General features: G+C 42.2%; 3 protein-coding genes across 5 annotated transcripts in view; 1 reads left to right on the forward strand and 2 right to left on the reverse strand.

Moving 5' to 3' along the window:
• Positions 1-24: 24 nt before the first annotated feature.
• Positions 25-2,607, forward strand: IFT20 (intraflagellar transport 20). The gene is made up of 4 exons (XM_052803849.1): positions 25-317; positions 666-751; positions 1,574-1,677; positions 2,163-2,607. Exons 1-4 carry the CDS (start codon positions 191-193, stop codon positions 2,242-2,244), a joined length of 399 nt encoding a protein of 132 aa, XP_052659809.1. The 5' UTR covers positions 25-190; the 3' UTR covers positions 2,245-2,607.
• Positions 2,608-3,562: 955 nt separating this feature from the next.
• TMEM97 (transmembrane protein 97) lies at positions 3,563-6,887 on the reverse strand. The gene is made up of 3 exons (XM_052803848.1): positions 6,728-6,887; positions 4,975-5,119; positions 3,563-4,436 (listed from the first exon to the last, which is right to left on the reverse strand). The coding sequence occupies exons 1-3, from the start codon at positions 6,845-6,847 to the stop codon at positions 4,186-4,188; spliced, it is 516 nt and encodes a 171-aa protein (XP_052659808.1). The 5' UTR covers positions 6,848-6,887; the 3' UTR covers positions 3,563-4,185.
• A 520-nt stretch (positions 6,888-7,407) lies between these two features.
• The window catches only part of NLK (nemo like kinase), a 67,931-nt gene continuing 61,457 nt past the window's right edge, over positions 7,408-13,881 (reverse strand). For 2 of the 3 annotated variants that reach the window (XM_052803828.1, XM_052803827.1), the window contains 3 exons: positions 13,623-13,821; positions 11,743-11,836; positions 7,408-11,217 (listed from right to left, as the gene is read on the reverse strand). In XM_052803828.1, the coding sequence (XP_052659788.1) occupies positions 11,163-11,217; positions 11,743-11,836; positions 13,623-13,821 (348 nt within the window). In that variant the 3' untranslated portion in view covers positions 7,408-11,162. Of the gene's footprint in view, positions 11,218-11,736; positions 11,837-13,622; positions 13,822-13,881 lie in introns of all 3 variants that reach the window. The other variant, XM_052803829.1, reaches the window with a different exon arrangement.

The following is a 13,881-nucleotide window of genomic DNA, read 5'->3' on the forward strand; positions in this document are numbered from 1 at the left end:
CGCCGTGGCGGCCGCCGTGAGGTGACGGGGAGGCCGCGGGTCCCGCCGGGCTCGGCCGCGTCCCCCGGAGCGCTCCGGTGAGGAGAGGCCGTCTTCCCCCCCGCCTCCCCTCCCCGGCCCCGCTCCTGTCAGCGCCGGTGCTCTGCCCGGTGCCCGCCGGCGGCTGCGGGACGCGTCCCCCCCCGGGAAGATGGCGCAGGCGGCGCTGGGCGCGGCGGGCCTCCACTTCGACGAGCTGAACAAGCTGCGGGTCCTCGACCCCGAGGTGTCGCGGCAGACGGCGCAGCTCCGGGAGGAGTGCGGGGTCTTCCTGGAGAGTAAGTCCCGCGGGGGGGCGAGCGGCTGGGTGGGTACACACACACACACACACCCCCCGCGACCCGCCGCCGATCTGTGAGGGGATCGCAGCCGGAGCAGCAGCGTGCCCCGGACCCCGCCAGCCTGCCCGAACGCCCCTCGGCAGCTCGGAGAAGGGTCAGGGAGGCGAGCCGGGGCACGGAGGGCTCCCCCCACACACACATACCCCCCCCCCCCAGCCCTCCCTAGCCCCTCGGACAGCAGGGAGGACCTCGGGACGTAGCAGTGCACGGCCAGCGTGTCGGAGAAGCATTAGTCGTCTTCAGGGGTGTTTTGAACTTTACTTGATGGTTTTCTTTTCTTTGCAGAGATAGCAGAATTCCAAAAAATAGTGGGTAGCTTAATCGAACTGGTTGACCAACTGGCAAAAGCTGCGGAAAGTGAGAAGATGAAGGTACTGTGCAATTAATTGCTGGCTTGTCAGGTACTCTGCTCTGTACTGTGCATGAAAAAAACAGACCTAAGCAATCTTTTTCTGTCAGTATCATACAGGCATTTCCGTGGCAGTTAACATCTGTCTCTCTGCAATATGAAAGCATGGGCCTTTTTAGTTGATACCAAGGTCTAGAAGGCTTTTACAGGCACACTCAAGAATGTCACATTACTCCTGCATTTAACAGTCCCGCTGTTCCTGCTTCTCTATATATTTGCACTTAAATAGAACGTGTATTTTTTTAATCACTCCTACTAGTAGAGATTTGTCCTCAAGAGGCAGGAGAGGCTCTGGGAGGAGGAGAAGGGCTTTCTAAAGACCAGATCAGTGAATAGCTCTATAAATGCCTTTGAAATTTTCTGTATTGTATTTCCGTGTGTCACCATGTGGTGTGGGTTTTTTCCATGTTATTGTGGAAATAGAAATTAGTGTTTAGCAGAATTGTAGGTAATTACTTTTTTCCTTAATTGTTCTGGGGAGAAGAATTATAACCAGAGCTTGTCCATCTGTAGGACTAGTCACCAGTGATCAGTTTGTACTTCCAGAGGAGTCAGTGACTTTTGTTCCATGAGGTTGAAGGAAGTCTCAAATGCCTTCATCTGCCCCACCTCTACAGGGACTGTTTGCCTGTTCACCAACCGTTCAGTATTAAGCTGTCACCCTCCTTTATTGTTAGCATGGCTGAAACACGTCAAAATCAACCTGCTAGTAGTGAAAGGGGTTAAAAAAAATTTTTAAAATCCCAATACAGCTACATCACTGACTGTCCGTCTCTTTTGACAGGCCATCGGTGCACGAAATTTGCTGAAGTCTATAGCAAAGCAAAGAGAAGCTCAGGAACAGCAACTTCAGGCTTTAATAGCTGAGAAAAAGATGCAGTTGGAAAGGTAAGTTTTGTATTAAATACTGTCAGGGCATTACATAGGCTGGAAAGTCAGCCTCGCCATCTGTGCTTGGCTGCAGGACGCTGTCTAAGCTTGTTCAAACAGTCCATCCGCAGCGACGGTGTGGCCTCCTGCACAAAGCACGCGTGGAGCAATGCAGAGCTGCAAGCCTAGGGTTAACTTAAGGCCCTGTCTGCCACTCACCAAAAGGAAGGTTCATCTCCGGTGACCCTGTGGCTAAATAAACAGAGGCAGCATGAGATCATGCAGTTGAAAAAAATCAATAAAACTGTAATAGCGTGCCACGTGTCTGCCTTGTAAAGGCACTTTAGAACTGCAAAGTCTAACTCATGCAGCCACTGCTTTACAGCTGACTGACTTACACACGTAGCCTAGCTTTCCTTCACCACAGACCAGTGAGCGTTGTACTAAACCATCTAACTAAGTCGGGCTGGATGTAGCTGGTAACCATTTGTTTTTTCTTTCAGATACCGAATAGAGTACGAGACTCTGTGTAAAATTGAAGCAGACCAGAACGAATTCATTGACCAATTCATTTTTCAGAAATAGAGGATTTTAAGATAAAAACAGACTAACTTGGAAACTTGACCATTCCAGAGTCTTGAGAATTTCGAAAATATGCAATTTTTCACTGTGTATGAACGAAGAGATGGTTTGTACAAATGGAAGTGTCTTTTAATTCAGTGTGAATTACACTAAAAGTGGCAATAAGGAGGGCCTTCTAGCAGATGTAAAGACTGTTCTGTCCTTTGATTTTATAAAAGTTTTGTACAGTCAGTAGTTCTAATTCAAATTATAGTTGAATTAATACTACTGTTGCTATGTTATGTCTCTCACTTTTTGACTTGTACAGCTCTTTCAAAGAAATCAGGAAATAAATTATTGTTTTCAGACTTTCTGGATATACCAGAATGAGTTGCTTCTGCTATGTTATTTTTGAGCTGAAGAGTTTACAACTCCCTGGGTAGTCGTAATGGTTGTCCTATATGCAGTATTTTTCACTTCTGTAAAGACACAACACACAAGCAGCAGTAACTTTTATCTATATTGGCCAGATTATTTTTTCTATAGAGTTAGGAAAAAAACCCCAGAAATTTATGGTTAACAGAACAGATCAATTACAGACACACAAAAAAGCAGAAAATACGGCAGAATTGAGAACTTTAAACTATGCCTGAGGTATGTCTGTGCAGGTAGTAATATTAGAGTTGAATTCTTTCATGGGTGTTATTAGTGATGGAACTGCAAACTGATGAGACAAACCATTCTAAGCCTACAGTGACACCAGGAGTATACATAAACTATAAATACAAATGTGACATCCAAGAACTGAATGCCTGTGATCTAAAATCAGGCCTTGTGTTGAAGTGCAAATAAATGCATTTTATGTCTGTCTTTAGGCAACCAAATACGGAAATGTTGGCCTTTTTTCAAAACCTGTGGAAGGTTTAAATTTATTCCAGTGAAGTCCTGAAATACCCAGGCAGTGACTGAAAAGCCTTCTCCCCGACCTGTAATCTTGCACAAGTCTCCAAGTTTGATTCTTGCAGATCAGACTGAGAACTTGAAAAAGACCAAACCAACCACCCCAGAATTTCTATCAGTAGTAGGTTTTACTTACTGTAACTTATGCGTATATTTACTGTGTGAACTACCTACGATCTCATGGTCATTTTAAGTTCCTTTTAGTCATTCCCTGAAGAAGGTTAAATGCAGTTTAATGCATTTAGTTAGTTATTACCATACTAGAAGTGATTTCATGGTAGAAAGAAGTTTACAAATCCTTGTTTACAATTCCTGAAGTACTTCAAGATCCTCTAGAAGTACACCTCATCATCAAACAAAGTTAACTTCAGGCATTCATAAATCCAGATTTCATCACGTTTATCACTGATTAGACATTTACAATTAATCAAAACTGAAGCAGAGCAAAGGAAGGTGAAATTTTAAAGGGAGGGGCAACTAAGTTAAGAATTATTATATGATTTGAAATGCTTTAAAAGCATAGCTTTGCAAATCTGTATATAACCAGTTACAGATTTCACAGAATATGCTCTTGGAAGACAAATTTCTTACTTAAATGGTTTTCTAACAGTCATCTTGGAAAAAGGGAACTTGAAAGAAAAGTATCAGCTGTAGTTTCCCTCCCCTGGCCCGTCACACAGTTAGACATCAAATGGTGAAAAGTTCATTTTCCTATTACAGATGTACCGCACAAAACAGACAGTGGGAGAGGAGGGAGGTCCCTTCACCCGTGCGTGCCCAGAAACCACGTGGAATTGCTAGTACAGGCGTCTGCCAAAGCTATTTCTGATTGAAGGAGAGCTGTGAACTCAAACCAATTCACATTTTTCTTGCAGGAGCCAGATGCTCTGGTAAAAACTGTTGCAGCCAACAACACGAGACAGATGTTTGTCCCAGAGGACTACGTCAGCACAGGGGCTGAATCCAAACCAGTAGGAGTGTTGTGCGTACAACTTCTAGAGTGGATTACTTCCTTTTCCTTTTCTCCACATGGTTATAATAGGGGTTGTAGAGCATGGTAAAGAGAATCAGAAGTGGTATCAGCAAGTATGGCATGTATATAGATAGCAGAATCAGGCGCTCACGTTGTGTCTGAGGTCCCAAATGCTCAGACTTTGAGAAATCGTGGAACAGGATATGCGCAAGGATAGCAAACAAAGTTGTAGCTACATGGGTGGAGTAGATAATTGCAGGAGTCCTTATCCATTTGCAGCCACCTGTGTAGAAGCAAAAAGGCAACAACATTTGAGTATTTTGAAACAAACAGAATTCGGTGGCTTTTAAATTAACAGAACATTAACCACTACATCTCTGGCGGGATAAGCCATAAGTCATACTAAATAGCTAGCAGAAAAATCTGTGAGTACTAGTAGCAACCCAGGAAAATTATCTACCTTTATGGAAATTTAGAACGATGGTGTGATTGTCAAAGTTGTAAAGTAACGAAATGAGTACACAGGCTCGACCTAGAACTTTGTCTGCCTCGGCGGCATGCCAGATGTCAGATGTTGATGCTGTTTACATATAAACGGCTGCAGCTGACAAGGGCCTATACTCAGGGGTTTTGTTTCTGACAGGCCTTTTTCTATGCTGCTTTCTCAGACAAAACTTGCCATGAAAACAGCACAGCACTCCACACGGTACGTCCCTATAATTGCTTAAGACGGATAAATAAACTTTCTCTGCTTGTACAAAAAGCAAGTGTTACACAGAAATGCTGCACAGGACATACTTTTACACTTGTTTTATACCAACCTTTTAAGAAGGCGTATACTGCAATGGGGAAGAAAGGCATTTGTAAGAAGGCTTCGCAATATATAAACGCCTTAAACCACTCTGGGGGCTGGAGCATCATGGGGTCTCTAAAGGTGGCTGCATACCACTGCAACAACTCTGTCAGCTTAAAAAAAAGAACAAAGCAACAGATTAATACATGGAATGTCAACCGCAACAGGGCAAAAATTGTGAGCCTCATCTGCTGGTCAGATGAAGCCATCACTGCAGTGGGAAAATGAGGGATCTCATCTTGGTACACAAGGCTTCATGCTGCAGTTTAGTTTTAACAGGGACTACGTTCCTGAAGTCTTTAAAGGGATGAACCCTTTCCATTAAGTATGTGTTACATTTGCACTACAGGCAATTTTAGGATTACAGCAGCATTAAGTACAGTTGCTTTCCAAAAACTACTCCTGAAATGTCACTTCCTACCAGAAGGAACCCAAACCGCAAAAAATCTGCACCTTGACATTGGCAGATATTATTTTCCACTTTCTGACCCTCCTATTGCCAGCTGAGGTGGGCTCAATATCGCAAATACTCGTAGGTCCTTCCCCGTGTCTAAGCAGGAGGTGTGACCCCAGCCCAGTCTGGCCAAGCCAAGAGGAGTCTGGGACCTCCTTCGGTCAGGGAGCGCAACGCTGCGTCGCATCGCTGCATCGCAGGGTTGGTGGCTGGCGACTGCTGCTCGAGCGGCCTGATGTAAGAATTTGGGCTTAGCAAGTTGCAATTATTTTCCGTAACAGAAATGTAAATTCCAGCGCGGCTTTCAGTTGGACTTTGAACGGAGACATATGTACAGAGATTTGCTAGTTAACTATTAATTAAAAATGGTTTCTATGATGGAGTAATTCTACCGGCAGTTCTAATGGCAAAAATCAAATTCACCAATTGCAAAGTTTGTATAGGAAGTTACGGCTGATCTCACCCCGATGACGAGAGTTAATTGGTTATCTTCTATCCAACTGTTATTTGAATTGGCTTTATGACATTTATTGTCATCTATAATTTTAGTTGAAACCCAGCGAACCAGAGATTTTTACTAATAAATTTGGTTGCTAGTGTGCCCGCTTCTACAGCGGTAACGATTCCCTTTTACGTTTTTGGCAGGAGTACGAGCAAAAACGGGGATCGCAGCGCGACCCGGGCGGCGACTCCAGCCCCATCCCGGGGGGCACGCGGCAGCACGCGCAGCGCTGCCGGCGTCTCCGGGGCGCTAAGGTGGGGCACGGCGGGCGGCACAGCGGGAACGAACGCTCCTACGGGAACGACGGCTTCTACCGTGCCAGCCTGCAAAATACACAACGTACCGCGCCAGGGAAACCATCATCCGTGCCAGCAGTTCATCAGGGACTTCTCTTGCGTGGCCCTGCGACTGCGGGCGTTTAAACTGAAAGGAGTGGCCCGCGTACATCTGAGATGCGAATTTTTTTTAAAAAATCAGTCCCAGCTGATAAATGATCGTCCCGTTTGTTCTCCTTCCCGACGGAATGGCTCGGCTAGAAATAGAAGTCGTCGTGCAGGTAGCAAGTATTGAATAATTCTTAAGAGCTGTTTCATTTTAGGAAATTTTCTGCGTTTTCTCCCTCCCCCGCTACGTCCCTACGTGCTGGATTTTGTTAAAAAACCGCCACCGGATCCGTTCAGTCGAGCTTCTCCTCGCAACCCGTGCGCGGAGCGAGACCCCCCGGTCCCGTCCCCGTCCCCGGTCCCGTCCCCGTCCCCTACTCACGCCCCGCGGGTGGAGGCCGGCGGGCAGCAGCGCCTGCAGGTCGATCAGCAGCGTGACGGCGATGTGCGAGAGGAAGTAGAAGGCGAACAGCCGCTCCCGGCAGCGCGGGGCCGCCGCCATCGCCGCGCTTCCCCGCCGCCTACGGGCCCGGGCCCGGCCCCGCCCGCCGCCGCCCCGCCCACCGCCTCCGGGCCACACCCCCCGCCCCCGGTCACGCCCCCCGGCCGCGAAAGGCGTTGAAAAGGGAGGGGGGAGGAGGAGGAGGAGGAGGAGGAGGAGGATGGGGTTGGGGTGCCAAGTTCCCCGTTCAAAGCAGCCCCGCGCCACCGCCCCAAATCTTTTCGGGCCGAGGTACTGAAAAGCGCGTTCTGCCCGCGCTCTACCCCCCTCACCGCGATTTTCTGTCGTTCTTACTAATTTCTCCCCACGTCTTGGCCCAGTCCAGCAGCTAGGAAAAAAGACAATTAACTTCCTCCTGTACAACCCTTTCTGACAGACTGGACTATCTACTGCAAAGGGAGGAGATTTAAATACGTCTTTTCCTCTTAATTTTGCATCTAGGATCAAGCTGGGGAGAAAAGAGGTTCTTGACTCATACTAATGCGCCTTCCATTGATGAGTCCGGCTTCACCTACAGAGCTCAAACAGCCACCACAGTGAGTTACAGCATAATCAGATAATTCAGTGGGTCTGATTCCATCCTTTATTGAGCACAGAAGTTGTCCAAGGTGTACACGCAGATTATATAGCAATTATCTGCTTGGATTCCAGTTTCCCCCATTTATCAATGTCACAAACAGTTTTAAAGTAACCATACCTGAGCAGGATTACAGAAGTACAGTGAACAGAATTTTCTATCAAGTTATACTTGACAGAAGAATTTTAAAAAGTTACAAAGAACAAACAGTTCAAGGATCTCACGATACTCCGTTACTAAAACCAATAAAGGGTAAAAAAGATGATTAGAAAAATTGCTACCCAGTAAATATTAAAACCATCTGTTCAGTCTGGTGAGCATTCAAGCACTCCCAGCAGGTCAAATAGTAAAGTCCCAGACATGCCACTGATAAATCGGCTGAAGGAGAAAAGCACTTCGTAACTTTCATAAATTAATTGGTTTGAATCCATCAATGATATTTCACCATACATCAGGAAATGGATTTTAGCAACTTACTGTTCCATAGCTGATCTTGTTTAGCTCCTTTGCATCACCTTCAAGATGTACACACAGAGAGATTAGGCCTTCTAATATCTGGATGTTCCTTTGACAATTTGTGAATAATTTTCAAGCTATTCTTTGCGCTCACTACTTCTGTACTCTTCTCAAGGCACAATTAATAAAAGGAGATGCAGAAGCTATATTTAGAGAGCTTAAAACTTATGATTACAATCTGTAATTCATTTGACATTGATATCAACAAAGCTTAAAACTGATTAAAATGCAACTCTGAAAACTGCAAGCCAGATTTTAACCTCATTGGGAAAGAAAGAAGCAGCTCTCTTGATGACCTCACGTTTAGATCACTCTGAGTGTATACACGTGTGCGTTCACTTTAGAAATGGAACTATCTTTGTCAAAGACAGCTCTAAAGAAGTCTCACTTTCATTGTAGTTGATTTGCATTAAACATGTAAAATGCAGTTGAGGCTACAGAAAACATTACCATAATTGTTTTTTATATATATATTTGCACACACAGTTTTAGTTACACATTTGTGCCAGTTTCAGCTACTCAAGTCTGCACAGTGCCCTGCCCACATTCGTATGAAGACACCCTGAAAGGTAAATGTCCGCAAGACGTTTTATTCTTTTTATTTTTATGAACAAGATTAACCCATGGACCTCTAGCAATTAGCTCCAAAAAATACACTGATGCAGAAAGTGGTCTTTGCCAGTTGTGTCATTACGTGCTCATACCCTGACAAAACTGTGTGTCAAAATGAGAAAAGCCAGCAAGTAAACTGCCGATTTGCACTGTAGTCTTACCCTGAAGGAGAATCTAATGAGCAGACTACGTAACAGTGGCAGTGAATCAATGGCAACTAGTTCAGCAATAGACAACCAGGAAGCAATAATGACACCACCATCACCAGTTCTAAAACATGTTAAAATTTAGCTCATAATAGTATGGAGACTTTTAAGAAGAGGTTTGCAGAAGAGGCATACACATGAGTCACAAACAGTATCTGTGCCAGGCCTGGGAAGAGAGCACATGTTAAGAAGGGTTATCAGTTTATTTCTTGTGAGGTCCTGAGGCTTGAACTGTATAGTTCAATTTGTTTGATCTTTAAAAAGGTCATACCCATAAAACATGAACATTTTCAGCCATATTCTGCAACACCACCACATGTTGGATTCTTTGCATTAGGACTACAGAAAACAACGAAAGCATTTCTTCTGGAAAAAATGACATGAACTTTGCAAATTAAGTCAAGTCCATCCTCGACTGGATGTTTTTCAACCTCCCAATAAAGTGCAAGTCAATTGCTTGTTTTGATTTAATCAGCAAGTTTTGCCTTTATTCAGGATCAAGCTTAAAGAGTAAATGAATATTTTTTTAAGAAGTCATATATATGTGCACATATATGCATATATATGTATATATGTGTGTGTATGTACGTGTGTGTAAAAAATCAAAACCATGCCCAAAACAAGATGTTACAATGTCTTTTTACTTGTATTCTTTTAGACAGTACTTAATCAAGATTGTAACAACTTATTCTTAAATAAAGGTGGGAGATCAGACAGGAAATAAAGATAACACCACTTCTTTTTCAAATGTCACATTTAATGTTTTCACCACTGTACTTCAAATCTACATTTTACAAAGTGACCAGCAAGTGTGCCACATTAACTGACCAACCTCTGAGATTTTACCTTTCATACCAGTGTCTTCTTGGGCTCTTTTAATTAAACACGTTTCTCATTCAAGTGAATTGAAATGCTTCAGTTGGTTTTATTCTCAGGAGCCTCATAAAAAACAAAGATATTGCACCATCTTTGTTCAGTTATTCAATGTTTGTCTCTTTCACAGCAAATAATTACTTCATTGAAGTTAAAACTTCCAAACATAACTTACTAATAGTCTCCAATTTCAGCTCAGATCACTCTTGTTGAAAATACTCTGCTAAATACAGATAACTTACAATAACTTTAACAGTTAATTGTCCATAACAAACACCACGGTTTTTCTCCAGACCAATGCTCAAATTTTAAGACCACCCTTTAGTATTTCTTTGTACAGGTGAAAAACAGTCTTCAATTTTCTAGTCTTGTTTTAAATATAAAAGTTGGAAGGGACATTCAAGTTTCAAGTCTCCACACTGAACTTAAAAAAAAAAAAAAAATCATGTGGAGGTAAACAAACCAAGTTGTATACTCCAGGAGGTAGAGGCCTTCAATTTGTGTTCATATATACATATGCACAGAATTCAGTGTTCCAACAGAAAAAGAATTAGCCAAAAAGTAATAAAAGTTATTTACTACTGTGACATTTCAAGACTTCCACAGCTTTGCCTAAAGACACGAACACAATTAACATAATTCCCTATGTGCTTTTTTTTTTCCTTTTCTTTTTTTTTTTTTTTTTCTCTCTCTCAACTGTCCAGTGCAGGAAAAAGTTCTCACAAAATTTCACAGACCTAAAATGTGCAAGCTAGTTTCTCTCTATACAGCAATGATGTCAGGGATCTCTGAAATTAGCCCATAAATGGAATTATTTACACACATAGAAGATGCATGCTGGGGGGTTTTATGTAAGAAAGAGCAGAAAAACTTCTAATAAAAATAGATTAAATATATATATATATTTATACTGGGTAAGGAAACAGAAGTTTAGTCTCTCCTAGTCACAAACTCATTCTCTCTACTCACAACATTTGATTTTAGAACAGCACACATCACCATCACAGCTCTAGTGAGAAGCTATTTATAGGATTTGATCATCAGGTGACATGCCCACTTACTGTGGTCATTGTCATCCGATGTGACTTCATGATTGGTCGCAGTCAAGTTTTCTGTATTCCTTAGTTTTAGAAAACCCAAAATCTTCAGGAATGGCTCAATATCAAAATGTATGTCTATCTTTTTGTACAATCTCACTTCAATAAAAAAAAAAAAAAAAAGGAAAAAAGAAAAAACCTCCCCGAATTTGGTTCAATTCTGTTTGTTCTGAGCTGAGCCATCACAGCTGCACTAGAATTCATAAAACACGTGCAACTCTGGGTAAAATATTTTCTTCTAAAAGCACAACCACTTTACAAGATTAAAAGTCTAGTACATTTCTAAATATTATTCATATTGTACAAGTAGTGGTTGTTAATTTAAAACTTCATTAGTAAAATTACAGTACAAGCATGATTAACCTCCAGAATTGCAAATCCCAGACTCCAGTGGAAAGCTACATTACATCTTCAGTAGTATATTATCTTCCACTTTATTCCCAAACCAGTGGAGATGGCGGCATCTCAGATGGTTGAGCAACTGTGGAACTAGAATGCAGGTGATACAGAAAATCAGTGTTCATTTGCAATAGCTAATAGACAAGAAAGTTAATGCTCGACCAGTAAGCAAACATTTCAAGGAAAACAATAAAACCCCAGCAAAACCAAACCAAAACACCCCAAGACCAACAGTTAACAACACTGACAACAAATATTTCATATACTTTATCTACTTATTTTCTTAATGATTTTTCATCTGTCATTCCTTTTAATGTTTTTACAGTGCAATTCTACAATCGAAATTCAACTTGTCAACCTTTCAGTTCTAATTTTTAGTCCGATTTCTGTGCTTTTACGCAAAAATATTACTTGAAACTTTTGCGCATTTTACTTAAATTCTAGAAGAATTCATAAAAATATTTTCAAAATGTAACCATACAAGTGGGTTTTTTGCAGAAGTTATCTATGGGCCTTTCCTACTCTCAGAGACCTAGAACATAAAACATTTTGGATTGTGAATTCTGTACTACTAATAAATGTGAATTAATATCAGATGTGATTACATACAGTTACCTAATAAAGCTCTTAAAAGCAGCAGACTGAGGGTTGATGCAGAGAGGCACTCTGTTTCCTTTCTGCTGTTCCAAAATGAACTGATGAATTATTTCTGTACATAGGAGAAAAATAAAGAACATCATACCATTAACACTTTTTGCTTCAGTAAAACGCATTGTAGACTGGAGGAAAATACAGCTGCCCTTCCTGAAAGTACATTTTAGTAAGGATAAAAGAACTCCAGCTTCCCTACATCTAATCTGATGCTATACCTCATAGCGTAAATTCACACAGAACTCTTATATGCACACTGAAATCAAAGTATATAAAATAAAACCCTAATCACCGCTATAATACTGAACTGATGATAACCAGTTGTAGATTAAATCCCAATTTTAGGGTGTAACTTTTTGAAAAACAAAGAATTCTCAACTCTCAGTTCTATCTATGACTCAGTCCGGTTTGATTCATGAATTCAGTTACTACCACCAAGCACAAAACTGCCACTTGAGAGGATTAAAACAAAAACCTAAATTTTCATAAGGGAAGAAGAACTCCACGTACAGTTGCCAGACAAAACATCTTCTCATACACATGCGTGCGTGCTCGCGCGCGCGGGCGCACGCACACACCCCCTGCCGAAAAACAAAGGCTGGAAGATTTGGCAACAGGCTGCTCCCCTATAAGCAGCAGCGATGGTTGCCAGAACGGAGCTCCATACGCCCGGATGGTACGTTAGAGGCAACGTGCTGGAATCTGCATTGCTGTCAGCGTTTAGAACAACAGATTTCAGAGAAGACAGTAGATCTACGTACAGCTCCGGAAAATGATGGCCAAAGAGAGGAGGGAAATGGAAAGAATAACAGGATAAAAAGAAAACAATGTTACATGAACTTGTATGAACTATATAAATGTGAATGTCTGAATTCGAAGTTCAGGATATATCCTGAAATAAGTCACGTTATCATGGCAACATCATGAGGTATTTTTGTCCCAAATGACGGAACTGTTTGTTAGAAACTATTGAGGTAACACATTTCTTCTCCCTCTCCTCCTCTTGAGTTATTTGAGCTGCCACCAAACAGAACCTAAATCCCTACTACTATTTCTCATATTGTATTGCGCTCATAAAAGGACTGCTTTCCTGATTGGATCTGGTTTCAAAAGAAACAAAGTCTATTTTACGGGTTGTTTGCTATGACAGAATCAGACTTCAAACCTCCAGTGCCACAGAACAACTGCTGGCGTTTAGTAACCACGTGCAGCAGTAGTTTCCTCTTCCAGGCACCAGGACTGATTTTCCTCATGACAGCATGTCACGACCCAGAGCGCATCCTCTGCACTACTGCCAGAACCGCAGAGTGGCACCAGCAACAGAGCTTACGAGAGCAGCTGCTGTAAAGGCACTTGACACGGACGTGTCAGCCCGAGCAGACCGTGATAGATTAGGGGAAATGAAGCAGAAGAACTATGAGACTACTCAGCTTCGGTTGCTTGATGATGCTGACCCTTTCTGCAGGACAGCTATCAAGATAACACCTCGCACCCCGAAAAGGCAACAATAGTGATTTCCCTTTCCCCCCTGGTGCAATCCTTCAGCAAAAGAGTGAGTGGCGTGGGGAACACTGACATCAGAGAAGAATGCTATTAAGGTTTGAAACCGATAGACTTCTGCATGTCAACTAATGCATGTGATATTATGTTATGTCAGAACATTTACAAGCAATTCTGTTCTTTTAGTGAAAAGAAATTATTTCCTGTATCTACTATGGAAAAATACCTAAAAGAAAAAAACCACCTGGGTTAGTGTATGCATCCAGATCGCACATCCTAACTACATACTACGAAAGGATGGAGCAGGAAGATAAATGCAGAGGCAAAGGTTAACTACTACTTACCTTTCACCTGCCGAACAGAACTGAGGTTCTTTTCAAAAGTGTCATCAAATTTGGGATTAGTGACGGGTTCAAAATCACTAGTATAAACTCTTCCAGTAGATGTCGAAAAACAACATTTACACATACAAGTGTGGTATCGCAACCGCCCTTCATCAAGATATGGGTGAGCTAAGGCATCCTTAGCAGATATTCTTTTGGACTGAAATATTGCATTTAAATAAAATAAAATTAAAAAAAATTAGTTAGGATTTTTCAGAGG

The sequence above is a fragment of the Harpia harpyja genome, chromosome 12, assembly GCF_026419915.1.
Source record: "Harpia harpyja isolate bHarHar1 chromosome 12, bHarHar1 primary haplotype, whole genome shotgun sequence".
Taxonomy (NCBI): domain Eukaryota; kingdom Metazoa; phylum Chordata; class Aves; order Accipitriformes; family Accipitridae; genus Harpia; species Harpia harpyja.